The 26,937-nt window shown below is 44.6% G+C and overlaps 1 protein-coding gene across 2 annotated transcripts in view; it reads left to right on the forward strand.

Moving 5' to 3' along the window:
- Positions 1 to 26,937, forward strand: part of Ttc12 (tetratricopeptide repeat domain 12) — a 47,895-nt gene that overhangs the window by 13,598 nt on the left and 7,360 nt on the right. The window contains exons 3-15 of one of the 2 annotated variants that reach the window (XM_052188398.1): positions 1,024 to 1,205; positions 1,720 to 1,741; positions 2,412 to 2,489; positions 3,222 to 3,343; positions 6,684 to 6,743; positions 13,015 to 13,086; positions 14,441 to 14,501; positions 14,958 to 15,146; positions 16,248 to 16,317; positions 17,167 to 17,255; positions 19,658 to 19,826; positions 25,362 to 25,454; positions 26,427 to 26,487. In XM_052188398.1, coding sequence (XP_052044358.1) covers positions 1,024 to 1,205; positions 1,720 to 1,741; positions 2,412 to 2,489; positions 3,222 to 3,343; positions 6,684 to 6,743; positions 13,015 to 13,086; positions 14,441 to 14,501; positions 14,958 to 15,146; positions 16,248 to 16,317; positions 17,167 to 17,255; positions 19,658 to 19,826; positions 25,362 to 25,454; positions 26,427 to 26,487 — 1,268 coding nt within the window. The remainder of the gene's footprint in view (positions 1 to 1,023; positions 1,206 to 1,719; positions 1,742 to 2,411; positions 2,490 to 3,221; positions 3,344 to 6,683; positions 6,744 to 13,014; positions 13,087 to 14,440; positions 14,502 to 14,957; positions 15,147 to 16,247; positions 16,318 to 17,166; positions 17,256 to 19,657; positions 19,827 to 25,361; positions 25,455 to 26,426; positions 26,488 to 26,937) is intronic. The other variant, XM_052188399.1, reaches the window with a different exon arrangement.

Consider the following 26,937-nt stretch of genomic DNA (forward strand, 5'->3'; position numbering starts at 1 on the left):
GCCTTCAGGTACATAACAGAACTCAACACAAATGACTTTCTTTACTATTTTCTCTACCCCTTAATCCTGCATTGGCCACATGACTTGCACAAGCAGAGGCTCAAACCTCATACAAAAGACACTGTATCCTTCTGTGGTGAGAACCAAAGGTGGATGCAGATGTGGGCAGCTGTGTGAGTTTGAAAACATGACCTTGAAAGAACTCTTTCTTGACACCTCCCTTTCTTCTACAAATGAATAAGAAGGATCCTGAATTTGGAATTGTCAGGTTTAGATTGCCCAAAATTTGAAAGTGTTTGAGAGAATAATAGACTGTGTACTATAGGGTGGCATGGTAGGGGTTCTGGGAGAGTGAGGCTTACTGACATCCCAAGTCAATCTGGGACCAGTTCCCCCTCACCCCCACAAGTAGTTATCCATTTTTCTTCATCAGTGTTCAGGCTCCCTAGTCAAGGCTGCTAGATATGGATAATTAGATTGATCTGAAGTTGGAGTGAGGTGAACAGATTTATCTGGTTAGGTCAGGTGGGAGGGCAGAGTGATCACTCTAAGTGACAGTCCGTGAATGCCAATCTGGGTAGACAACACAGTAAAGAGAGGCAGGGAAGCTGAAGGCTTCTGTTTTCAGAATCTCAGAGCTGCTTGTGCTACACTCGTCTCCCACACAAGATCACAAGCTTTTCAAATAAAATAAAAGAATATTTTTATTCACCATTTCCCCTAATGTTCAGCTAAACATATAGCTCCTAATAAGCTGTCTATAAATTACTAGAGTTGACTGGTGACTTAAAGCTCTGTTCCTGGAAGCCCAGCATTAAATTCTCTTGCTATTTTTTTTTTCTAGACAAAAGAAAAATGCTATTCCTAATTGTCTCACACTAGTCCCAGGGGTTCACTGGGCACCTTCTTCTCCTTTCTGTGTGTCATCCGTATTAATTTTCAACACCGCCCTTTCCAATGGATGGAGTCTTTCCTTTCCAAGAACTTGCCTGATTGAGTCATGTGTGATTTTTTTTCCTCCAGCCAATTTAATCCAAGAGATGAATTCCAATGATCCCTTCATACAGCAGAAAGCTGTCCTGGACACGGAAAAGAAACTCCTGCAGATGGAGAGGGAGCAAGAGGAGGACGGGTGCAGGACCACTCTGAACAAGACCATGATCAGTCCTCCACAAGCCCCCGAGGTTCTCCTTTCCACTACAGAGGTCTCTAAGTAGATAAACTGGGGAGACCTGCTCTGAGGCAGGAGCATGATGTGATCTCAAACCACCCAATGAGGCTGGACCAGTGTCGCTCTCCAGGCTTCCTGATGGGTTTTCCATATGGAACTATAAGCTCTGTGAATGCTTTTTTTTTTTTCTCTTCCTGTAGTGAAGACTCAACCTCTCTGCCTGCTGAGTTTGAGTGGTATATTTAGGTTATCCGCCTCAACTACTATGTTCTAGCAATTCATATGTAACAAGTCATGGAGGGAGGGTGGAAGCCCCTGACTTGGGCCATCTTGATTCTAGAGGAGCAGGCCCATGATTGTGCCCACCATAGCATCTCCAACTTTAAAGCAAGCCCCTTAAAATCTGGAGGAATCGGTATCACTCCTTAGAGGAAATGACTGGACTTCTTGTTTGCAGTAGATTTGCTCTCTTGGCTTTATATACACATTTACCAGAGTCTGAGTTTAAAATTGGTTTCTTTGTTTTTATGATAACCCGTATCTTGCAGAATGCAGAAGAAATGAGCCCAGGTAAGGACAGCATCTCCTTCCCCTTCCAATGTGTTGTATTCATTTAGGATCAGTATTTTTTATATAGAATGTCACTTCCAGACCCTTAAATTATGGCCTCTGGGCTTAAAAACAACCCACAAACAAAATCCTGCTGACGACCCAACTCTGGCGCCAATGGTCCGAGAGGCATTGAGCAGAGGCTTTCTATTTTACTTTTGTTTTCTCCTGGCCAATCTTTTGTAAACTGAAATCAGTTATTCTATATGATTCAATTTACCCTTCACTGCTTAGGGGATGCAGTTATTTTCTGTGTTGATCAGTTCTGAGTCTCATTGTGCTAAATAGTCTCTCTTTAAAGGAAAAAAAAACCTCATTTAAGAGACATGATTCAAATCTGAGGCATAGACACCGGCCACCACACATAATAATGCACCATACAGGTTAGCTTTTAAAGTCACGTTAAGAAGGTGAGAGTTCAGCTACCCCAGAATTGTGTGTGCATGTGCGTGCTTACGTGCTCATGTGTGCATGTGTACACACACACACACACACACACACACACACGTGTTGCCTACATATGTATGCATAAGAAGTACAGCCGTAACATCCCAAGGTAGCTTCCTCTGGGATTTGAACTAATGGACTGATTAGCGTATCTGACTTGTTCTTTTTGATGCTCTGCTCTCAGATGCCTTCTTGGCATCCATGGAGAAGGATGCCAAGGAACGAGCCAAGAGAAGACGGGAAAACAGAGCCCTGGCAGATGGTAACTGTTGGTCCTTACTTTTCAATAGCTGGGATGACTCCAGCTCAAGGAGCCCTTAAGGGCCTATGTGCAAATGTATGAGGAAACGGAGCTCCCCAGGGAGTAGGTTCATGCCGGACTGGCAGCCAGAGGACCTGACCAGGCAGAAACCATTGGAGGTCCATCCTCGGATCTTACTCAGTGTGCAGATAGCAGGACGTAGCCTTAATCAGGGCCCCTGGGTAAAGCGAGCTGATCAGATTCCTGAATGGCTCTTGGGAAATAGGAGAGAAGAGAGGCTCCACTGGTTAGCCTGAGCTAAAGCTACAGTCAGAGGGAAAAGTGAAATGGGGGAGGGGAGGAGGAGAAAAAGTAAGTGAAAATTGATAAAGTGGTGTTGTATGTGTTGGGGTCGGGTGCGTGAATGTGCAGAGTGCTTTCTGCGGTTTTTTTTAATGTCCGATGGTGTGTCGATGCAGATCCTGCCCACTCCTCATTTGCTCAAAGACTGTGGGGACCCTTGCCTTGGTCAAGGATGCTATGGTACAGATGTAAGCCTCAGTTCAGAAAAATATTGTTTCTCTGAGAGGCTTCATAGAAAAACCTCAGCGTAGATATAAGGGGGGTGGGGGATAAAGAAATTGGACTTCAAGTAATGGCAGCGAAAAATAAGCAGTGCAGCACTGAACTGGAAAACCCACAATCTAGAAGGACGTACACTGAGGGCTGACTGTGTGCCTTTTACTCTCCTAGCCCTAAAGGAGAAGGGGAATGAGGCCTTTGTCAGGGGCGACTATGAAACGGCCATATTCTTCTACAGTGAGGGCTTAGGGAAGCTCAAAGACATGAAGGTGCTGTACACCAACAGAGCCCAGGTGGGTACCCATGGCGTCAGCAGCGTGTCTCCGAGAACGGGGCTTGGGAACCCCGTCGGTGGTAAATGTTTACCAGCCAGCCTTTGTGGTTCATGCTGCAAGCGCCATTTCCCATGATATAAACACTTCCTGTAATCAGCCTCGTGGCCTATGAGAACTTGAAATCTGCCACTAATGTTTTTGGTGGTACTCTCAAAGGCCGTTATGCCAGTTTGTGCTTGTTATGTCAAACCTGCTTTTTGATTCTGTGACCGGGGTTAAACTGGGCAATTAGGAAACCGACAGCACTTTCTCTGAACGTCAGGGTTTCTGAAGCCCTTTCCCCTCAGGTTTATTTTATAGGGAACCTCAGGTTCTCAAAACCGAGGCATTGCCCCCGCCCCCTGATATTCCTTACCTGCCGCTTAATGACGGCAGGAAGCTCATAGCTATCACTTGAAACAAAAATTTCACTAGTAACCTTATCTTTGAGATATAGTGAAGTTTGGCATGGCAGATTCATGGATGTGATCCCATGACAGACAGGACCTGTCAGCTGGACCTCTGTGTGACAGACTTGATGCCATGTCACCTACCAGAGAGGGAGGCAACTGCAGAGCCCTCATCAGGATCTCCATAAATCAAGAGTATCTGTCTGGGCTTGGTGGAGGAGAAGTATTCAAAGCCAGACATGGGATGTTCGAAGCTGCAGAGGCTGTGGGGTGACTGATTTAATGGCCAATAAACCCGAGAGCAATACAAGCTCGTTACCAAACAGTTTGCATACGCCTGAGTAGAGGCCAGGTTCTTTCCTACCCTCATTTGTGGCAAAAACTTGTTATGAGAAAGCAAGTCCATAGAAAGATGGCCGGAAGCATGCTTTAGTGGTGTCCACCTTGTTGCCCTAACAAGAATATAAATATGAGGTTATTAAGGGCAAAACCTGCCACACACTGTCCCTCAGTGCTCTGTCTGTCACAGCTATCCAGTGCCCCACTAGTTATATAACACTGGGGCCAGAACAAGTCCTTTTAAAGAAGTCAGAAGGATTTTTTAAGTGTAAGCAATTAATACAACGGTTTCTTTTCTTTCTTTTTTGGCACTGAATTTTGTCTTGGAAAATATCTACTACTGATGCTCATTCTAGCTAGTTTCCCTGAAGTGATTAGAAAGCAATGGAGTTGAATTGCTTTTAAAATGTTATGTAATTCAGACTGGAATCTACTGCAGGCTATCTACACATACACCCCCCCTCATTCATCTAAATTCGTTGCATTTTTACTGTATTCAATTTTAAGCCACCCTTTGATTAGTCATAAGCATCTCATTAAAAGTGGCTGTGATTAAATAAATATAAGGAAATGCGGTGAAAGGCTTTGAGGAAGCAATTTCTTCTTCTTCTTCTTCTTCTTCTTCTTCTTCTTCTTCTTCTTCTTCTTCTTCTCTCTTTCTCTCTCTCTCTCTCTTTCTCTTTCTCCCTCCGTTCTTCCCTCCTCCTCTTCCTCTCCCCCCTCTCTCTAAGAGCATACATTCAGAGGGCAAATAGACACAGAACGTGCTGTCTGGTATTAGAAGTCATTTGAAACACCGACTATTTTTAAAATGCCTCCTCCATTTGTGTGCAGTGCTAGAAGACAGTAAGTATGCTGGGAATTGAATATTGCTTGCTAAAACAAAAAAAAAATCTACCCCCTTGTTGCCTTTATTTCTCTCCTACAGCTAATGTTAAATCAAGATTGCTGGTGCCCCGCTAGATAAACCTAGAGTTTAATTGCCGTGAAGAAAAGTAGCTCTTCTTAAAATGGGGAGATGCAAAAGAAAATGGAGACAACCCAGGGTGTCAAACTCAAGTTTTAGAAGAGACAAGAGAAAAGGAAAGGAAAGGAAAAGTCCAAGGCTACACAGAGAAATTGTTGAAGTCAATGATAAGGCCTTTGGGGTTGTTTGGACCTTAATTCTCATAGCATAAGATCATGGTTGCCGTGGTCTAGTTGTCCAGTTGTCTAGGAGGACATGGACTTCTTCATCCCGTATGATTGTCAAGTGCAACTCAAGACCTGAAGAAGAGGGAGTGGATCTGTACTGCAAAGGCTACTACCCGGCTGCTGCTTGCTCCCCTCCTCAATTTGTTTGGATGCCTTGATTCCCCAAGAGTTACAATGCCTCCTTTTCATGGAAATAGCTCATCTTGCTACTAAGACTATTACAGCCCTTTGGGAAAGTTTGGGTCTTGAATAAACCTCGATGTGTGCTGACTTTGTCCTTGGAGACTGAAAGCCTCAGAGAAGTCATTCACTCCCTGGTGCCCAAGTTGTTGTTTCTCTGTTGTTGGTTTTTTTGGGGGGAGTGTTGTTTTCTTACATGGGATGGCCATTACTGTTTCTTCTTGAATTTTCCAAAAGAAAAGTGCCTAAAATCTATGTAGTGCTTCTTGATAAGAAAAGAAGAAGAAGAAGAAGAAGAAGAAGAAGAAGAAGAAGAAGAAGAAGAAGAAGAAGAAGAAGAAGAAGAAGAAGAAGAAGAAGAAGAAGAAAGGGAGGGGAGGGGAAAAGGAGGGGAGGAAGAGGAAGAAAAGGAAGAAGAAGAGGAAGGACAACATATATAAATATATTCTTTATCTTTCTCCCATTTTATTAGTAGTAAATATTAATTATTTAGAAAAATGGTTTCGTGATTTCATGACCCATGCCCATACTCATATATATATACATACAAACACACACACACAGACACAGATATACACACATGTACACATATACCCACAAACACACATGTGCTCACACATACACACACACATACATATACAAACACACACATAGCTGCACACACATACACACATGTGCACACACATAAACACACAAACACACACATATATAAACCAGCTAGGATCCACATATGAAAATGAACATGTGGTATTTGTCTTTTTACCTCTTGTATATATTCCCCAGATCTATCCATTTCCCTACAAATTTCATGTTTCTTTAGAGTTGAATAAAACTCCATTGTGTATCTGTATCCCATTTTTATTACCCATTTACCTATTGATGGACATTTCAAATGGTCCCATTTCCTTGCTAAATGTATGTACAGGTATCTTTGTGGTAGGATGTCCAGTCCTGTGGGTAAGTGCCTAGAAGTTTTCCAGCTGAGGTATGTGGTTTCCATAGGTCCATCCATACTGATTTCCATAATGGCTTCACCCAGTTTGTACTCTCAGCTGTAAGTTTGCTCTCCTTCCCATATCCTTGAAATCATTTTCTGTTATTTGTTTACTTGGTGAAATTAGCTACCCTTTCTGTACTGACTGAGGTTCCTTTGATACAGAGTTGTGTCTGAGTATCATGTGTTTGTGTCATTCCAGGCTTATATAAAAATTGGGGACTATCAGAAGGCTCTTGTGGATTGTGACTGGGCTCTGAAGGTAAGAGACTCTTTCTTTGCCACATGACTGTATTGAACTTACTCCAGCCTGTGTCTGAGTCCTGAAGTGCACAGAAAGCAGCTCCACGTGTGTCACCTGAAGGACTTCAGTTTCCTCGTCTATGAAATGGGATGGAATAGAGTTTCTGTGAGGGTTAAAACATGCACACAATGTGCTTAGCTCACACAGCACATACGTGTGCTCCAGAGATACTATCAGCATCCGTCCTTGAGTCCTACATTACACCAGCTCATTCTTCACTTGGTCCCTGTCAAATGCGTTACTCTGTGTCATGAGGAAAACATCATTTCATCTCCTCCAGGACCAGCCACAAGAGACAATTTCTATAATGTCATCTTCCCATCAGTCTGGAGATCATTTGGAAATGCATTACCTCCTCTTCTATATGTGGAGGTTATCAGAGTTTAAATTGCTGTTGTCCTATGTGGGTCAGGCTTGGGCACATGTAAGGGTTTGCTTCATGTCCTCTCCACAGCATACAAGCAGAGAGAGAAACAAGGGTGCAGAAAGAGAAGGGTGCAGAGAAGAAAACGTTGCTCAGCTCTCGGGTGCCACATGAATCCTTAGTATTTCATATGACTAAATAAGTGTTTAAATAACCCTAAATCCAAGCTTTCCTATCATACAGTGTCACATGGTCTTGTTAAAAATTACTTGAACAAACTCTTCTCTGAGGACAGTGCACATAAGCCCCTTGAAGGGTCTAGAAACAAGACACATTTTTATCTTTAAAAAATGTTTGAGATTTTCTGTGGTACTCCATAAAAATATGATCCTATTCTCTCTCCCCCTTTATCTGTTTCTATTTCCATCTGTCTTATTTCTACCTCATTGTCTCTGTCTCCCCCCTCTCTCTGTACGTATGTATGTATATATATATATATATATATATATATATCATTGTGATTCTCTCTATCCTGTGGCTTTTCACATATTAGGCAAGAATCTCCACTTCAAGCCCTTTATATTTTGAGACAATGTCTCACTAAATTGACTAGTCTGGCCTTGAACTGTTATCCTCCTGTGTGTCTCAGTCTCCCAAGTAGCTAAGATTATAGCCCTGCACCATCAGGCCTAACTTCATAAAATGGATCTCTTTGTTGTAATGTGTAAGAGAGCATGGTGTGTTGTAATGTGACAGGTTTAACAGACGGTGTGTGTGTATATGTGTGTGTGTGTGTGTGTGTGTGTGTGTGTGTGTGTGTGTGTGTGTGTGTGTGTAATATAATGTGTAGTTATATGACAGGTTTGACAGTGGAAGGGCAAAGAAAACTTAGGCATAGAGTACCTCAGACCATGTGCCATTTTACCTGATTAGTTTAAACAATTTACAGCCAGTTAAGGTAGAATTCTAAGAGAAGGATCCAAGTGTATCAGGTGCCTCCAATTCCCTAGGACACCGTGGCCTCCCCCAATGACCATGGCCTAAATCAAGAATAGACATTCACAGCCACATACTGGCCGTATTCTTGCTAATCTTTGTTTTTACTTACTTATTTGTGTATGCATGTGTGTCTGTGCATGATATATGTGTGATATATGTTATAAGTGTGTGTGAGTATATGTGAGTGTGTGTGTGTTTTGTATGCATAATGTGTGTGTGTGTGTGTATGCCACAACACATGTGTAGAAGTCAGGAAAATCTCCGTGGAGTTGGTCTTAGGCTTCCATCTTTATGCAGATTCCAGGGATTGCACTACTGTCTCCAGGCTTGTGTGGCAAGTGGCCTTACCAGTTGAACCATCTCCATGGCTCCTCTTACTTATTGTTTTATTATTGAGTGTATAAGCAAGGGAAACAGGAATGAGTCAGAAAATCCCCCTTGATTCTGGGGTTCCTAAAGCATTGTGAACCTGCAGGTAACATGAAGCACCTGGTTATGTCCTCCCTCTGAAGGCACAGTGTGGACGACACTGCTCTATGACACTAGGCAGGTCTTCCCATCATGAGAGCAGCCACATGCTGATGGCAGCACTGGTCTCCAGCAGGGACATGATTACCCACGCTGCCACCTTGTTTGCTCACAGTGGCGTTGTTCTTGTTGTTCTTCTTGTTGTTGTTTTTTTTAACTTGTTTTGTTTTCTGGCACCAGTCATTAAGAGAAAAAGAGCTCAGGATGTTTTCCTTGGCTGTTTTAACAATCACAGCAAAATCAATCATTTGCTACAGGCTCACAGCATAGGTTCTGTTCGGAGCCACTATTTTCCATATTTTTTTTTTCTGACCAAAAGATGAGCCCTCAGAGATGAATTAAACCATTTACATAGGCTCACAAAGCCCGAGGCCACACAGACTGCTAGCCTGTACTCTTTTAACTATCTACTGTAAAAAAAAAAAAATTAAAAAATAAAAAAGCACTTGGCAAAACCTGAAACCCCAGGATACATGGGAAAGAATCACATTTCTTTCTGAGATAGAAACAGGATCTCCTCTAAGGAACTCCAGAGTACAAGTCTTCTAATCAGGAAAGAACCAAAGAGTTAGACACAGCCCATGCTGCCCCAAGCTAACACGCTGGCCTCTGCCCAAATGTTGAATGAAGCTCAACATAATTAGCTGAATGAGACACCAAAGCAGAGCAGGCCCAGTGGAGGTGGCATTACAATAATCGCCTACACTCAGAGCCCAGTCTTGTTAAATGCCAGGATCCCAGCTAGAGAGGTTTGGATCGACTCAAAGAGAATTTGAAAACTGGTTAACTTCTGCTCTTTGTGGAAGCCACGGATTCCAAAACCAGGTTTGTGTTCTTTAAAAAGTCTTTATAATCTCAGTAGCAAAGATCTCTGGTGCTCTATTATTAATAGTATGGCCAATTTAACATTTCTTGACACGTTTAAATTGGAAGAGACCAGCCTGAGTGATATTTCAGGGCCAACGTCCCTTGTTAAAGAAGATAAGGATGGCTGTTTTCCATCAGGAGCAAAAGATGTCACCATCAGCAGAATACTTCCTGCACAACAAAATCCATCCTGCTTTGAAGGCCACACTGCTTCAAAGACAGTGTAGGGCTCATTGGAGTAAATGAATATGATGGAAGACTCCTGGTTAGACTGGGCAGGTCCAGTCATAAGAAGATCTATTAGTTGTTCTTTGTGGGTGGGAAGAGGATGACGTCATAGCTATAGCCACTTCTCTGTGCCACACCTGTGAAGGTCATGGGCTTCACTTTGGGACTTGTATGCCCCCCAGCCATGTAACACTGGTATTCTGTCGTGAATATGCTATAAATCTGGTATGAATATCTGGCCCTCAAGAGCAGAGGTGCGAAGCGCCCTCTCTTCCCCTTGGTCACACCTTTCCTGCTTCCTGGATTTCATCCTTTGTGAGTTTGCTATGCTCACCACTCTGCTTCCTGCCCTCTGCCCTCAAGGCTCCTCATCTCCTCTCAGGACTTTCTGCCCCGGCAGCTCCCCTTCTACCTGCCCTCGTGACCCCTTCCTGTTGGAGTCAACTATGCCTTCCCTGCATCTCAGCTCGGTTCTGAGTTCTCAGCACGTGGAGTCATTCTTCATGCTGATCTTTCTCTGATGTAGCTCTGATGTCTGCACTCCCCTTTCTGCAACTGTCACCAGGACCTCAGGCATCAGTGCCCCCCTTCCAAGGTACTGTCTTGACTCCTTGCTCATCTCCCTACCTGAGCCTGCTCTGGTCAGTTCGGCATGCCACCTCCACATCATTTTGCCTTCTTGCCAGCAATGATAGTGTAACCTCCTCCCACTTGGCGTTTGAGACTTTCGTGTAGAGTCTTTTCAGCTTCCCCTTTCCATCCCCTCTTGTTTCTTCACCTAATACTTCAATTATAGCTGGGCCATCCAAAGGCTCCTGAACTCCCCTCTCTCTGGACACTACCCATTCTTCTCCCTTTCTATCATCACCCTCCCTTCAATGCTTTCTTTCACTCAAGACTAGGCTCAAATCCCTCCACATTACCTGCCCCTCTCCTCCACTGAACCTGGAGGAGAGCTTTGCCTGTAGTCTACAGTCATTTTTTTTCCATAGCATACGTCAGAAAACACTTTTGGTTTTATTTGCCGTCTTTGTTTCCGGTATCGGGAGTCGAACCCAGGAACTTATGCATATTAGCCAAGCTATACCCCCAATCTTAATCACATTTGTAAGCCCCTATGTCCTGGAATTCAATGTCCAGATTTCAAATTCTAGCTTTTCTGTGCACTGTTGATGCAACATTAACGCCCCACCCCAGCCTCCCACCGCCTCGCTCTGCTCTCCTTGTCTGTGACATGGGGATGCCCTGGTCTGTTTTGCTGCATTGCTTTGAGACTCACAAAAGATCATCCACCCAAGCCATCAAGCTGAGTGCCAACCACATGGAACCGACTGATCAGCCTGGGCTCTTATTATCCTCTTTATTACCTTCATAATAGATCAGGAAATATTATACATAAAAAACTCCTGGTAAGAGTTTCTCTAGCAATTATTGTTTCCCCTTTTGCTATTATTTAGCCTTTCTATAAATCACATTTGCTCTGAAATGTATTGTTGCTGCTGTAACCACAGCAACAGCAGGTAATGGAGTATTAGGAGAGTGTTGAGTGTTACATGATTCTCCCTCCCAACCATGGGGCAGGTGAGGAGAATATGAATTACTATGAATTACTGTCTTTTCTTTCCAGATAAGGAAAATGGTTGTCCAAAAGCTAGTGGCCTATCCAAAATTCTGAATTGTTAATTCACCTAGAACCTTTTAGACTCCTGAGACTGACCTCCTGAACCTTCTAAATCTGAACGCTAAAGGATATCTATCTATCCTGGCTCAATATCTTGCTTATAAAACAGATGAGCAATGTTACTTAACTGATGTTTCAAGTTTTAGTTCATATGTTTGTGCTGGATGGCTCCCTACACACTTAGGATGAGGAGGAGCAGGCAGAGTCAGGGCCCTTCCCTGAGTGGTATAGCCTTAGCTGTACTCTTAAACCCTCCCTTTTGTAGCGAGGCATCCATGTAGATCTTAAGTGATACTAATGGGAATTCCTGTTTGTTCTGTGTGGTCCAAAGAATGATCTGCAATAGCCATACTTTCTGATTTAGATGGGTGTGTTTATTAAACACATAGCAAGCCAATGTAAACAATAAGGTGAGGGAGAAAGAGCATGTGGAGGAATGGAGAAAGAGCACAGTGGGGGGGGGGGAGGGAGAAAGAACGAGGGAGGAGAGGGGAAGGAGAGGGAGAGGAAGCACCTGAGAGCTGGGGTTCTCAAAAACAGCCCCAAGCAGAACAGAATATCTGCTCAAAGAACAAGTAGCAGCAGGTAGAGTTTACCTCATCAACCCAGGCACTCAGATCATCCAGCAGGAACAGACTGGGGAAGTTGAGGCAGTCTGCTGGAGTTCCACATCGAGCTCTCTCTCCACAGAGAAGCTTCCCAAGGTTCGACTTCCGCCCCCCTTTCTACCAGAGGCACTCTTGGATCAGGTAGTGAGGAATAGGCTCTGTTGGAAACCGTTCACCTTTCAGCTGCGCTCAAGGGCCCAGTGTTCTCACTGTCAGGCTGTTTTGCTGTTCTTCCTCCCCTACCAGAGTTGGGAGGGCCAGCCAACTCCCAGACAGGAGGTCTTGGAGAACACTTTGTGACTGACACACACACTTGTGTCTGAAATGGAGTGGGAAGCAACCCCACTTCAAGACCCAGATTCCTTCTCCGAGAACTCAAAGAATGCATGACAATTGAGTAAGCATTACACCAGTGTTCGTGTTATGGCTTATTTTCAAGAAGGGACTGCCCACTAAGACACACTACTAACCACAGTGGCCTTCCCAGAGAATTCTATCTGCTAGTGAGCAAGTAGCTCTCAACCTTAGCTCTATAGTTCTATCACCAGAAAGCTGAATTTTTTTTTTTTTTTTGGTCTGGACCTCATTTAGACAGTAACTTAACTGGTCCAGGGGCAGCCAGGCCCGGATATATATGAGCCTTCCGAGTGATTCTAACATGCAGCCAATGCTGAGGACTCTTCTAAACTTAGGGCCTTGCTTTACTTCTTGAGCAAGTCTCTACATAAAAGTGAGAGCTGACAGTATTGCTAATTTGGAAGAGAGCATACCCATGTGTCCAGGCTCCTTGCAGGCAGCAATTAGCTTGGTCACAAATGCACAGAAATGTCTTAATTGTCAACTCTGGTAGCTATCCTGAGAACCAAAGTGCTGGCCTCCTGTTAACTAAACAGGCAGGCAGTGCCTAATGACTTCAGATCTGAAATATCTGATCAAACATTCTCTTTCACACAGTGTGATGAAAATTGCACAAAGGCCTATTTCCACATGGGGAAAGCCCACTTGGCCCTGAAGAACTACAGCAAGGTAAGCTCTTAGCTCAGTGATAAGTTAGTTAGATGTCAATCCACCGTTTAGGGATTTTCTGCAGTTCCCAGATAAGACAACTAGGAAATCTGGGACAGTTCCACCAGCTGTAGGAGTCATGTCAGAGAATTCTTTACCAGCACTGATTCAACTTACTCGGAGTGAAGAAAATTCACTCATAATCTCATTACTCCAAATGTATGTGCATACTCACTGAAACATCACATGGCTAATCACAGTATCGGTGATGGGGAGGGGATAGGCAATGATGGGATCAGAGATACCAAGCCAGCATCTCCTAGATTGGATATATGGGACTAAGGAGATACTGGGGTTAGCATACCCATGTCTAACCTGGAACAATGTTCTTTTTTTTTTTTTAATGTGATAGTTTGTATTATGTTTAACCTCTATTTGTTTTCCTGTGAGTTCATGAGCATGATGTGGGCAAAGGGTGGGGAACACACGCGATCGCCCAGAGGTCAGAGGGCAACTCTAGAGTCATTTCCCACCTTGACGTGAATTCCAGGGGTCGACCTCAGGTCTCAGCTTAGCAGGCTTGGGCAGCCTGGTAAGCCGTCCATCCCTCCAGCCCTCTTCTAGCCATCCTTACCCTCTTTTCTAGAAGATTCCTCATCAACCTTGATGATAAGAGTGTTTTATTTCCTTAGGATTCTTTTTTTCTCTTGGAGAGTGGTTGGGTGTTCTCTCAGGATTTCTTATATATATATTTTGAGTGATACAATTTTAGCCCCCAAATCTTCCCTGAACTAGTCTTTCTTTTTCTAGAATCTTTCTATCTAACCATTCCCTCAGTAAGAGCCCACTGTCAAGTTCTCTCGCTGGGCCTGATTTGGTCAGTGACTGGAGTCTTCACTGGCTCTTTTTGCAGCCTGTACCTCTAAGCCCCAGGGTGTTCCCTTCTCCTATTCCCGGATCTCAATCAACAGCCTCCAGCCTCCAGTTTTGCTTATTTCCTGACTCCCCTGGGCATAGCTGATGGGTTCTTGGTGCAAATATCAAATCTAAGTTTAGCATATACATTGTGATTATTCTAACCTCCGGCAGACATGATCCACAAAAAGACCGGATAGTTTTCATCACAGCTTGTATTTGACAAACAAGTTTTTAAAATGAATTTTGAAAATAGTACCTGAAGTGCCACAGAACCCGAGAAGAGAAGCCCAAACAAAAATATCAAAAGCTCACCTCTCTCCCTGACCTCCTCTGTGCTGGGATCAGGGGGAGGATAAGAAGATATAATGAAGGAGCCAAGCCCTGGGGTGCCCAGTGCCTGCCCTGTAATCATGGTACCCCCTGATCACCTCTCCGAGGTCTTCTTTCTGTTTTCCAGTCTAAAGAGTGTTATCAGAAGATCGCAGAGATAAACCCCAAGCTGAAGGCACAGGTGAAAGGTGAGAAGGTCCCTGCTGCTAAGTTCCATCTGAATCTGGTTTTCCTTTGTGCTCCATGGGGATACCCTCCGTCTTCTCTGCCCTGGCCAAGGCCATGCGCAGTCTTGCCTTTCCTGCAGGCCCAGCCCTCTGTGTTAGCAGGTCCGCTCTGCTCAGCCTCCCTCTGGGCTCCTGTTCAGGCTTATTTCTTTCTCCTCGACATCTTCCAATATATTTATAGAATGCCCCAAACTTCTAAATGGTTTAGACTCTGTGTTTAGATCTTACATTACTTCTAAACAGCCCCTTCCTGAAGGAGAGTCTGAATTATTTTCTTGCTTTATATTTCACATCCTTAAAAGGAAGAAAGGGGGCGGGCAAGGGCAAGAGAGAGACACAGAAGAGAGGAGCCCCTTGTATGCTTCTGTCATTGTTAGGGTGTGGTCTGTTTCTCTTTTCCCTGCTTTGTTTTACTAGAACACCTAAATCAAGTAAGTCTTCGAGAAAAAGCAGATCTTCAAGAGAAGGAAGCCCAAGAATCTCTGGATTCAGGAAAGGAAACCGCAATGACGACCAAAAATCTCCTGGAAACCCTGTCCAAGCCTGGCCAGACGCCCTTGTTCTATGCAGGAGGCATTGAGATTCTGACAGAAATGATGACTGACTGTAAGTTAGATATGAGTGGGGACTGAGAAGCATGTTCAGTGTGAAGGCATGGTGCCCGGGGACCTGGCTTTGTGAGATGAAGATCCCCTTCCTTCTACAAATATTGATAGAAAAATCTACTCTAATATAGGTGCCAGCCTCCACCTCTGCCCTCTTCAGGGGGTTCGCTGACTCAATGCTCAGGCAGGAAGCACCACACATACAGCACAAGACACAAACAAGGTGTGCCGCTGCTCCACATGTGCCTCGATTGCACACTCAAACCACGTGGTGTATTTATTTATATTCATATTTATACTCATATTATTATGTGAATATATATTTGAATTATTATTTATATTAAGAATAAGTGTGAATATATTATTTGAGTAGTACATGAGTATATTATTCAAACATTGTATTTATATTCACAGATATAAATATTGAATACATCAGTGCCCCATTCTATAAATTTTTGACACATCTCGCTTACATTCCCACATCCTCTCTAACATCCCATACCATGCACACACCCTAAGTCATATAGAAACAGAAGAAATTTTTATGATAAACTATAGAAATAACCCCATCTGTGCTTAGCAGCTGCTTGGAACATGAAAATAGTTTCAGAGGAAACATCTCGGTCTCCTAATGAGATCACGTCATTCTGTAACCAGTTTCTGTAAACACTGCTGACAGAGATCAAACAGCTTTGATTGCCCAGTGGCAGGACATCATCTGTACAAATGGATGGAACCCCTGGTCCCTCTTCAGTGTAGAACAGAGGCAGCCCAGATTGCCCCCTCAGCAGCTTCTAAGAAACTGCAAGTTCTTATCCAGAGCCCAGAAAACAGCTTCAAAATAAATATATAGAGTCAGATGGCTTCCCACTTCTTTCCAGAGATTAAACAGCTCTCTAAAGACTTCGGAGTAATGACTTGAGATGTGGATATTTTCTAAGCAGTCCCTCTGAGTGATGCACACTGAGTGACCAATGGCAATTACATTTCTGAGGGTGCAAGTCTAACCTTTCCCATTGGAATCTTTTGATGGACTTGTCTACACTGCAGTTCCTTCCTGGTGGGTAATGAATCTGACTTGGTTCTTGTGGCTTTGTTTCAGGCACAGAGCGAACATTGTTTAGAACATATGGTGGATTCAACACCATCAGTGACCATGAGGTCATTAGAAGGTAGGAATCTTTGGAAAGAGCCAGATGTCTATTAAGGAAAGAAAGATAACCATGTGAGAAAGCAGATATTGACCACACAGGCAAGGTGTTTTCTCTGTGCCCTTGCTCCACAGGCAGCAAGGTGACCCCTGAAAGAGCATATGTGAGCCTCCTTGAGCCTCAGAGCCTTTTGTGTCATGTCGCAGCTGATGGAGTGAGCCTGTCCTACGGGCCCTCTCCATACTTCCCAAGGGGACAAGTGCAGGTCCCACTGGTTTCCCACCAGTGTCTGGAAGAGTCTCCCTTCATCCTTTCTTTCATTTTGGAATTTACTGGTCATTTAAGGAAGCAGAAGCAGCTGGGTCCTATCTGATTTTATTTAGAATTTAATCTACAAGACCTACATCGTAGGAAGTGAGGCACTGTGTTTATTCTATATTTTACTGAGATGGCCCAGAAGGCTTGGGATCCTACCATGTGGTGGATGTTTGGATTGTCACTCATCACCGATAGGCCCTAGCTGCCTACTCTCATCTATGCATCCATCCCTGCCTTTTCAACCCTTGGGTGTTGACCTGGAACTTTGGAGTGGTGGTGGTCACTTGGTTCTGGTGACCTGTGAATATGCCATTTTTGAGGGGGCAGGTCTCACTATGCAGTTCTGGATGGCCACTCTTTCTCTATGCAGATCACACTAGCTTTGAATCCACAGAGATCTCCAGTTGAATATGAGGAATTAAAGGTGTGTGAAACCAGGTCCGGCATGGGTGTGCATAACAAAATTTCTCTTAAAATCTTCCTAAGTAGACCCCAGTGAAAAGAAAGCAGAACCATTCCCAGCCCCCACTTTCCTCTCCCTATCTCCTTCAGGTGCCTCTTCTTAACAGGGAAAGATGCAGTTGAGGAGGTTCTCTGTGTATCCGTTCTAAAGCTCTGGCAGGAAGTGTGCATTGACAATGGTAAGCCTGGCTCCTCCTCCTTGATTGTTAGTTACGTGTCACCAAACTGAAGCTGCATGGTCCACCACCATGGTTCTCTCCAAAAGTCAGGACCATCGGGAGGATTGGTGTCTATATTTCATTGGCTTTTCCTTTCAAAAAGTACATGGATCAAAGGCAAGTCCTGTATTGAGTTCATTCCCCAGTCCCCACCTCCTCCTGTCTTTCCTCCTCATTGCCCTCCTCCCCTTCCTCCTCCTCCTCCTCTGACTCAGACAATGGAGTGGAGAGTGGGCACAATCACTGTCAGCCTAACGAGTGCCTGCCCCAGGGCCTCTGCTTGCTCTGCAGACTCATGACTTCTGCTCACGTCTTGAGCAATGGGGATGGATAGTTTCCTTTCTCATCTAAGATACTTGGTTCTGCTGACCACAGCAGCCGTTGAAGTACCTGGAGATATATGACTACTAGCCAGCCAGCCTCTTTGGACACTGATGAGCATCTGTCACTGAAACAGGAAAGGGCCAGAGGGAGTTTATTTTGTCAACTCTTACCTTTCTTCATACGGCATCCTCCAGAGTATATTAAGTCCTTGCACTATTATATTTAGTCACTTTTATGGCTTCCATGTATATCAAGATTTTAAGTTATTTCCTTCATCTCTAAAAAAAATGTTTCATAAGAATGGGGTTGATTTTGAGATGGGAAACACTAGAAATGAAGACAATGACAGTGGAGCCTGCAAGTAGTGTGTGCAAGCACAGGCCCAGTCAAGAATGAGGATGCAAGCTCCATTCTTTTAGTAGGATGAAGGACTGAGAACTTAACATAGGCTGTAGGCAACTAGCTAGCTTATCAGGAGGCCCAGTTACTGGAATGGATCAGCAGATAAAGCCAAGCATCAAGGTTTGATTCTCAGAGCCTGAATTAACAACAGAAAAACCCAAAACAGGTGTGGTAGCATGCTGGGGATGTGGAGACAGGTAGATCCCCAGGGCTCTAAGGTCAGACAAACTAGCCTGTTCAGTGATTTCCTGGTCAGTGAGAGATCCATTAAAAAAAAAGGAAAAAAGGAGAGGAGAGGACAGGACAGGACCGGACAGGACAGGACAGGAGAGAAGAGATTTAAATGATGCCTAGTGATGACATGTGAGGTGTCCCTCTGGCCTAAACACACACACACACACACACACACACACACACACACACACACATACACATACACACACACAAACACACTCAAACCAAACCAAAAAAAAGGAAAAAAAAAGAATTATCAAAGCCCCTTGCTCAGGGGTATGTGTTTCCCGAGATTTTTGAAGGAAGGTGGAGAAGGCTGCGATCCCTCTCTGTGAATCAGACACAATAGCCCAGATACTTTTGTTTTTGTAAGCCTTGGAGTTATGTCATTTTAATATCTGAAAAGTATTTTCACCAGGGATCTGCATATGCTGTGTGTCAAGCTCATGGAATCTTGACACGCCCAACTCATAGCCCTTTTAAAAGAAGCCAGAGAACATGCAAAAGCAGAAACACAAGAATAAATGGCATATTGTTTGTTGGTCAGGGAGAGAAGTTAATTCCATGCCACCCACAGTGACATACCTCCTCCCACAAAGTCACACCTCCTAATCCTTCTCAAACAGTTCCACCAACTAGGGACCAAGCATTCAACTATATTAGCCTATGGGGAGCCACTTGCATTCAAATCTTCACATCTTGGGGATCATTACCTCCCCAAATCCAAGCAACCAAAGCTTTTACACAGGACCCTTTGAGTATTATTTCCAATTCAAACGATGATGTCATCCCTCCAGTGTGCTCTGCTGCATTTCATTACTTATACACCTGCCTATGTTCTGTCTGTGCCCACATGCCTGCTCAGAACACAAAGCAGGCAAAATTCAGTGTCATTGTATTTCAATGTTAGTATTCTGGAAAGAGCTCCCTGGCGAGGACAGGGAACACTGCTCACATGATGTTGTAAGTTCTTGAAAAGAAGACAAATGGTTGCTCAGGCCAGTATCTAGAGATGCTCTGGTGTCTCATTAAGCCAAATGCTTTTCCTTTATGCTATCCCATGTCCCCCCACTGAGCAATCTTTTATAATAATGATAACAGTGTAACTAATCTACGAGAGCCAGGCTCTGTTTAGCCATCAATCAGTGCCCCCCTGAATCCTCATAAAAACTCTTAACAGGTAGGTCATTGTCAAGCTGAAGACCTCAGAAGTTAGTTATCAGCAAAGGTCTTCACTCTGTTTATTCAGACACAGAAGGTTGGCCCTGGAGTAGGTCTTATGGATAACATTATGCTACATGGCAAATGTGTTAAGAGCCAGCTGCTCTTTTGGGTGGTGGGCGACAGAACTGGCTTAAATGCCGTCATGGCAGCTCAAGGCCACTAACACCTGTGTTACGCAGAGGAGAACCAGCGCCTGCTTGTGACCCACCCTGATATGGCCAGGCTGCTGCCTTCTTTCATGACTTCCAGAATCCTGGTGATTCAACAGCAGAGCCTGGCCCTGCTGCTGCAGCTCACCCAGACGGAGAATGGCCGGAACCAAGTGATCAAGCACCTTGACATGACCCGGTAAGCATTTGTGGGTGGGATCTTCCTTATGACCCTGAGGTTACCATGAAGTAGACAAGGTCAAGCTGCCCATCTCCCCTCCTGTCTCTGGTATCTAGTTGCCATCAGATTGTCATGAGCCTTCACAAAAGACAACAACAGAAAGGAGCCTTTGAGGGGAGCCCTGTCAGGAAGGTTCTCAGACCAGCTCCTGGCTGAGCTCAGAAACATGCCCAGGTTCAATTCTGCACCACTGAAGCTACCAGAGGCAGCATTTCTATAGACAGACAGAGAACCCAGCCTAGAAATGGACAACTTGCTTCTTCACTGTTAGACCAAGGCCCGGCACCACCCTGTCCCTCCTCTTACTTTTTGTCTGCTCTTCTTTATGAAGCAATATTTGTGGTTAGTTTTTCATGTCCTTCAACCATTTCTGAAAGGATAGAGTATCGATTAGTCAAACAAATGCTTTTAATGAGGCTCTTCCTGAGGTAGAGACAGATAGCGATAGTATGTTCCTAACTCTCACCTGAAGCACAAGGTACCTGAGCCACGGTGACTCTTTCAAATGTTTTAAAGGAGTCTGTGCTTGCTACCCTCTTCACAGAGTAGGCAGGAGAAGCCACACAAAGTAACAAGGCCACATCTCCCAGCTGTCCCCTGGTTCTTGCTCATTGGAGTCCAGTCTCCACTCAGTCCTCTGGACCAGTCTCCCTGGATCAGGCTGAGCCCCTCTCACCCGTCCATCTGGTGAGGAATTCATTGTATGCCAAGGATAGGGTGGTCCCCTTCTCCCTGTTCCCATTCAGTCATAGCCCCAGTGCATTCCATGAAAGGTCTTGGCAACCCTGAAGCTCTGCCCACCAGGCAGGTGGGTTGCTAGTGAAGTTCTCCAAAGCATGTGGACTTTTCAGGTGACTCTGAGGCCATTATCTCAATCCTATGATTTTCTCTGAAACCATCTTTTGTCTGTGAGCAGTTACAGCTGTAGTTGTCTTATGACTTTTGCCCTAAACTATCCTTGAATTGGTATAGGCTCAACTTGAACTTTTGCAGCGTCTTGGAGATCAGCGGGGGTTGTGGCTCTCTTTGGTTCGTTCAGTCCTGAGAACTCATACTGGCAGGGAGACCTCGGTTCATTGCCTTCAGCCTCACTAGTTTTAGTCTTGCTAATGTCCGTCTTCAGACAACTGGGAAGGAGGTATAATCGGTTCTCTGAGCTGGAGTGAGGGTGTTTGAAGCAGGACAGAGCATTGCATGCCACATAGAGCCATGCAGGTCACCTTCTTCCCCAGATGTTGGGAACTGGCCGGAACAGGTCTCCCACTTTGTAGAGAGCACTGGGATTTAAGATTCACACAGCTCAGTACTTAACCCTCCTACATGGCTTTTTTATCCATTCTTGGCCTGGGAGAGGTACATTGTCTTGTCTGTTCTGCACACTTAGAATGGCACTGAAGAGAGACGGTGGGGAGCTAGAGAGCAGACTGGGCAGCTAAGAGCAGATACTCCTCTTACAGGAGACCTGAGTTCACTTCTTAGCACTCATATTGAGCCATTCACCACCACCCATAACTCTAACTGCAGATCTGATGCCTTCTCTGGCCCCTAAGAGCACCATTTATATTTATATAAATATAAATTCTTCATATTTTAAAAGAATTTTGATAGGCTGGGCATATGGCTTTATGGTAGAGCCCTTGCCTGGTACATATTAGGGCTCAGTTCTCAAGACACCCCTCTGCCCTCCAAAAACAAACAAACAAAGCCACAGAAATAGGTATGTCAGTTTAGATCTTTTTTCCTGTCTTATGCAAACAATTTGACTAAAAGGAGCTTAAACAAAACTGAAACTGGCCTATCTTTCCTTACTGTTCCTAAAAATAAAAGATTAAGCACAACAACAGTTAGCTTGGTCTCTCCTTTTCCTTATCCCTGGGTGGGATGCCAAGCCTCATGTCTGTGTTTTCAAACAGCTTAACTCCCTCCAGATCTCCCTTTTTCGTTAAGAAAAGCCCCTGCTTACTTCTGTTTGGTAGACTTGTGTCCTGGACTGTCCAGGAACATTGTGTAGGCTTCTGTAGTAGAGTCAGGCAAATTGCTTTAAAAAGCAAAAATGCTTTAATGATCATCTTTCTCTCTTTAGGGTAGATTGTTCAGAGTCCTAAACAGGGGACAGTAGTGAAAAGGTGGGCTTCCTGAGCCCAGTTTCTGAACTCTGGTTCATCTGCTGAGACAACAATGTACCTCAGGGAAAGATGAGGTCAGAAGAGACACACTGTCCTCTGTAGGTAATGAGAGCAGTTAGGAGACGTGTTTTATCACAGAGTGAGGAAGCTTATTGTTTATGTCTCCTAAAGCTAAACCAGAATGGCCCTGACCATGGTCTGTCCTTAGATGACCCTGACCATGGTCTGTCCTTGGATGATCCTGACTGTGGTCTGTCCTTGGATGATCCTGACCGTGGTCTGTCTGTCCCTGGATGATCCTGACTGTGGTCTGTCCTTGGATGATTCTGACTGTGGTCTGTCCTTGGATGATCCTGACTGTGGTCTGTCCTTGGATGATCCTGACCGTGGTCTGTCTGTCCTTGGATGATCCTGACTGTGGTCTGTCCTTGGATGATCCTGACCATGGTCTGTCCTTGGATGACCCTGACCATGGTCTGTCCTTGGATGATCCTGACCGTGGTCTGTCCTTGGATGATCCTGACTGTGGTCTGTCCTTGGATGATCCTGACCGTGGTCTGTCCTTGGATGATCCTGACTGTGGTCTGTCCTTGGATGATCCTGATCCATGATCTGTCCTTGGTGCTATTCAGGTTCATCAGCATTCATCATCAAGACCAAGAAAACAGAGCTAAATTGGTGGAGGAGGAATCTGGACTAACTCCAAAGCAAATTATTTCTGATGGATGAGCACTGGAGTACACTCTTGAGGAAGTCAAGGATTTTCAGGAGCTTGGGCACACCTGAGCTTTAGATCATATATCCCTTCCCCAATCACCATAGGTGTCCCTCTGCAGAGCACAGCCCAGTTTATGCACACTCCCCTCTGTTGAGCTGTCCCCATTAGATTTGGACCAGGTGATAGGACAGCTCAACAGACAAGATGTCTTCCCAGCTAGTTAGGATGTGAGTCACCTGTACCCCCACCCCCACCCCTCAGGTAACCCATCTATTGCCAGAGCTACTGTGACTATATTGCCTATCCCATAACACTGCCCCAAAGCCAGTCAGGAATATGAAGGGTCTGAAGATCAGATTCTGCCTCTTGACATCATCATGGCCCCACACGAGGCTTTTCTAGTTCAAGTATCCAACTTTGTCTACCAATCCTCAGGAGATTCAGCTCTTGCCAGAACAATTTGCTAAATGGATTCTATACCTTAAAAGTGGGTGCCTGATACATTCCCAGATATCCAATCCGTAGGCTCTCTTCCTGTCTTGCTGTCCTTAAGTATCTGGTCCTCTTGATCAGAGCCTTCTCAAACTTCATACCATGGCTGTCAATATCACCCATCTTCTCCCTTACCCTCCATCATTGCTTTTCCTTCTTTGGCTCCTGTACTAACCCCTCCCCACCTCGTGCCATCACCAAACCAGGGACTCCAGGATCCTAGCTCTTCTCTTGTCTGTGACTTGAAGAGACAGAGTCTGTGTCTTAAAGATTAGATAACAACACACTTCTGTTGCTAGATCCTGCCTCCTTGCCTGTGAATAGCATAACAAATACAATGTGGTTCTTTTGGGTCCATCTCTTTCACCTGAATTTTCTGTTTTAGCACAGAGCACCTAACCATCCAGTTGCTAAGTCAGAATCCTGAGTTGACTTCTACCACCGTCACTATGATCTAGGACCATAGCTTGTCAGTCCTTGCTCATTAGCATCTCCTGGGTCTCTCTAGCCATGCTCCTCCTCCGCTCCTCATCATTCCCTCTGGGTCTTTGTTATACCTCCTCCTGTTTAATAGCACCTCCCATCCTGCCACTGCTTCGGCCAGGTCCTATGATCTTTCTTGTCAAGACAACCACATATTTCCCTGGTGGGATTCTCTGTCCCTCCTTGTGTCCTACCTCCTCTGATCTGGCCTCCAATAAACCAGCAAAGAGATGTTTCTAGAATGCACACTGGTCCTGTTTCTTACTTAAAATTCTAAAGTGACTCTCCATTGCCCTTAAGACTAACTCATGAGAGTCACCTGGGGTCTGGTTAAAGTGCAATCTTCCAGAGATTTAGGGCTTAACAGTAGTCTTAGAGTAGTCTGTATACCACCCTACCCCTGACACTACCTCCCAGAAAGTCATCACATGTGAGAGAAGGTGGACCTTCCAAAGTTTTTGGAAGATTCTGGAAAGCCCATCATGAACTGAGTGAGCTGTCTATTTCTCTCATCTCCCTGCCATCTACTCCCCTCTTGCATCCTAAACACCAATGGTAAGGAGATGATAGGTATCCCAAAGATGCCTCACGGTCTGAGAGTACCTCAGGGTGTTCTGTCTGATGTGCCCTGTCTCCATGGGCCTGACACTGGCCTGCAATCTCCCTAATGCCAGAACAGTGCCTCATTTCACCTTTGTGGTCCTAGAACCAACCTCATTGCCTGGACAGTAGTCAGTGGTAGTTTAGCCCAGTTAGATGAATGAATACATGATGATAAGCATCAGTGTTCTCTGAAGATACAGCTTAGCCAACATATATGATTGAAGCCCTTTCATCTTTATCCCCCCAATACACCCTGCCAGGGAGACTCTCAGGCCCTTAGCATGAATCCATTCTAGCACATTCCTAATGTTTTCCTTCATTGTTAGTCCATGTGTCACTGTAGACCAGGAGCTAGGTGCTTAGCACTGCACACAGAACACCAGAGATGCTCAGTTTGCTGGAGGAGGCTCATCACTTTTAGTTCTGGTATGCTGATGGTAAGTCCTCTTTGGGTAGCTTGTGGTTACTTAGCTTTTTTTGTCAGCTGAGCTGGACTTTTGGCCCAGACTCTATTTACAATCAGCACAAAACTCTTGAATCTTTTCTGTGTGAATCAGTAACCAAAATGAGACTCCCAACTCTGTTCCTCACCTACAATCTCTAGCTCTCAGTGGAGGACTCTAACTCTATTAAATCCATCTGCTATATTCAGCAGCCTGTCAAGATCTCGTTAAATATTTATTCCATCATCTGTCTTATTAGGGGGCCTCCCACTTTAGTTATGAGTAGATTAGGAAGTGTGCCATTTAGATGTCGTCCAAGTTAATGAACTCAACTGAGACACAGCCGTAGGGCAGAACACTGGAATCTCCTTCCAAGCTGGTATCTGATTAATTAGTGAACTTACATTAAAACTGTTTATCCACCTGGGGATTTACATGGAGTGCTGGAGCCATCCCGAAAGGATGATGTCCACAGGTCCTGGGTAGCCATGGTGGATCCATTCTTTCAACTCTTCTTTCCCAGATACTGAGGCTGGGCTGGGCTCCTTACAAGTCCACCTTTTTTAGAGATGCTGAGGGTCAGAAGATATCCCATTCTGAGTTTTATATTTTTAATGGCTCTTTGCAGACTGTGTGAAGCATTGCTGTCATTTCTTGACTTCTCAGACAAGAAGGCCAATACAGCCATCGGACTACTCACAGACTTAGCTCTAGAAGAGAGGTAATCATTTTGTTTGTATAAATTGAAAGTTCTTAAACCTGTGTTAAGCTGTGTCATCTTTGAAAAATGGTAGCACCTATCAGACTCATTTCCACATGAGCATTACAAGATTGGCTGAGGATGGGGGCTGATGAGTTCCAGAGGGCTACAGCCATCCACTCTTGTCCCAGTCCCTCCAGGTAGAGGGTGATCCAGTCTTCAGTGAACTTGGAAGCCATAACACACAGTTACCCCTTGGTTCTATTAATTCTGCATCTGTGGGTTCAATCAACCACAGATCAAGAGTACTTCTAAAAACTACTTTAGTATCAAACATGGGCAGCCCTTTTCCTTATAGTTCCCTAAACAATACATATGGTGGGTATTTATATAACACTTGTATTGCTTCAGTACCATAACTCCAAATGATGAGAGATGGCTCAAAGCTCCCTGGAGGTTATTTCTTATGATCATTTAAAATATTCATTGCACACATTGTGAGTCTTGCCTGGAAATAGCCATGGAAGAAAGAGCTACCATGCTCACAGGTCAGCCAGCTGGGGTAGGCTGGGAGTATGGAATGCTACACTAGTGTGTAGTGCTGTGTGTCTGGGCCTTCCTTGAGGCTGTGACAAGCGAACATGTGTTCACAGTTTCCCACCTGCCCTGGGCACATAGGACACACAAACCCTAAGTGAGGAGGGATGCAGTCAATTCAACAGAAGTTAGAGGATTCCAGCAACTTCTACAGACAAGAGCTATTGTGTGAGACCTGTTATCTGATATCAAAGATGATTCTCTAGGCTTAGAAAAATTAAAGCTATGTGACAGAGCCAGTCACTTTTAACTTTGGGCACTCAAAATGAGTTGTGAATACATACTGTAAGTCACATGGGCCCTGTTCATAGCTCTCTGAGATATCACCTGAGATGCCAGCCCCCTGGCATAGTTTGTGTCATTTTGAAATTATCCTGACTGATGTTCTCTCAACAGATTCCAAGTCTGGCTCCAGCCCAACCTTCCAGATGTTCTCCCTGCTCTCACAGGTGCTCTGGTGAGCAAAACCCCAAGTCTCTTCTCTGTGGCAGATACTTCTTTCCAGGACAGGGCTTTTGAAACACAATTTACATCCCAGCACCCTTGTTGTCTCTCAGCTTGATTAGTCATTTATTCACAGCTGGAATTTGCAGTTCCCAGTTATTAAAACAACTGCAGACAGGACAAATAGAAATGGTTTGTGGACCGCCCAAGGGAAACACTGCATGTGGATTACATCTCACTTTACAGTAGAGAAAGAGAGTCCCTCTCCATCAGAGTCCTCCTAGCACAAAGTACCTCCATCAAGACAAGCAAGGATAGCAGCATTAGGGATGGAGCAAGGGCTCTCCCTGGAGATGCTATGTCTGTTGAGCCATGAAAAGTTCAGGAGACCCTGGAGGAGCATTACCACACCCCAGCATTTTGAATCTGGTTGGTGGAGAAGCCAAGTGTATGACTCCATCCT

Source organism: Apodemus sylvaticus, chromosome 7, assembly GCF_947179515.1.
Source record: "Apodemus sylvaticus chromosome 7, mApoSyl1.1, whole genome shotgun sequence".
Taxonomy (NCBI): Eukaryota; Metazoa; Chordata; class Mammalia; order Rodentia; family Muridae; genus Apodemus; species Apodemus sylvaticus.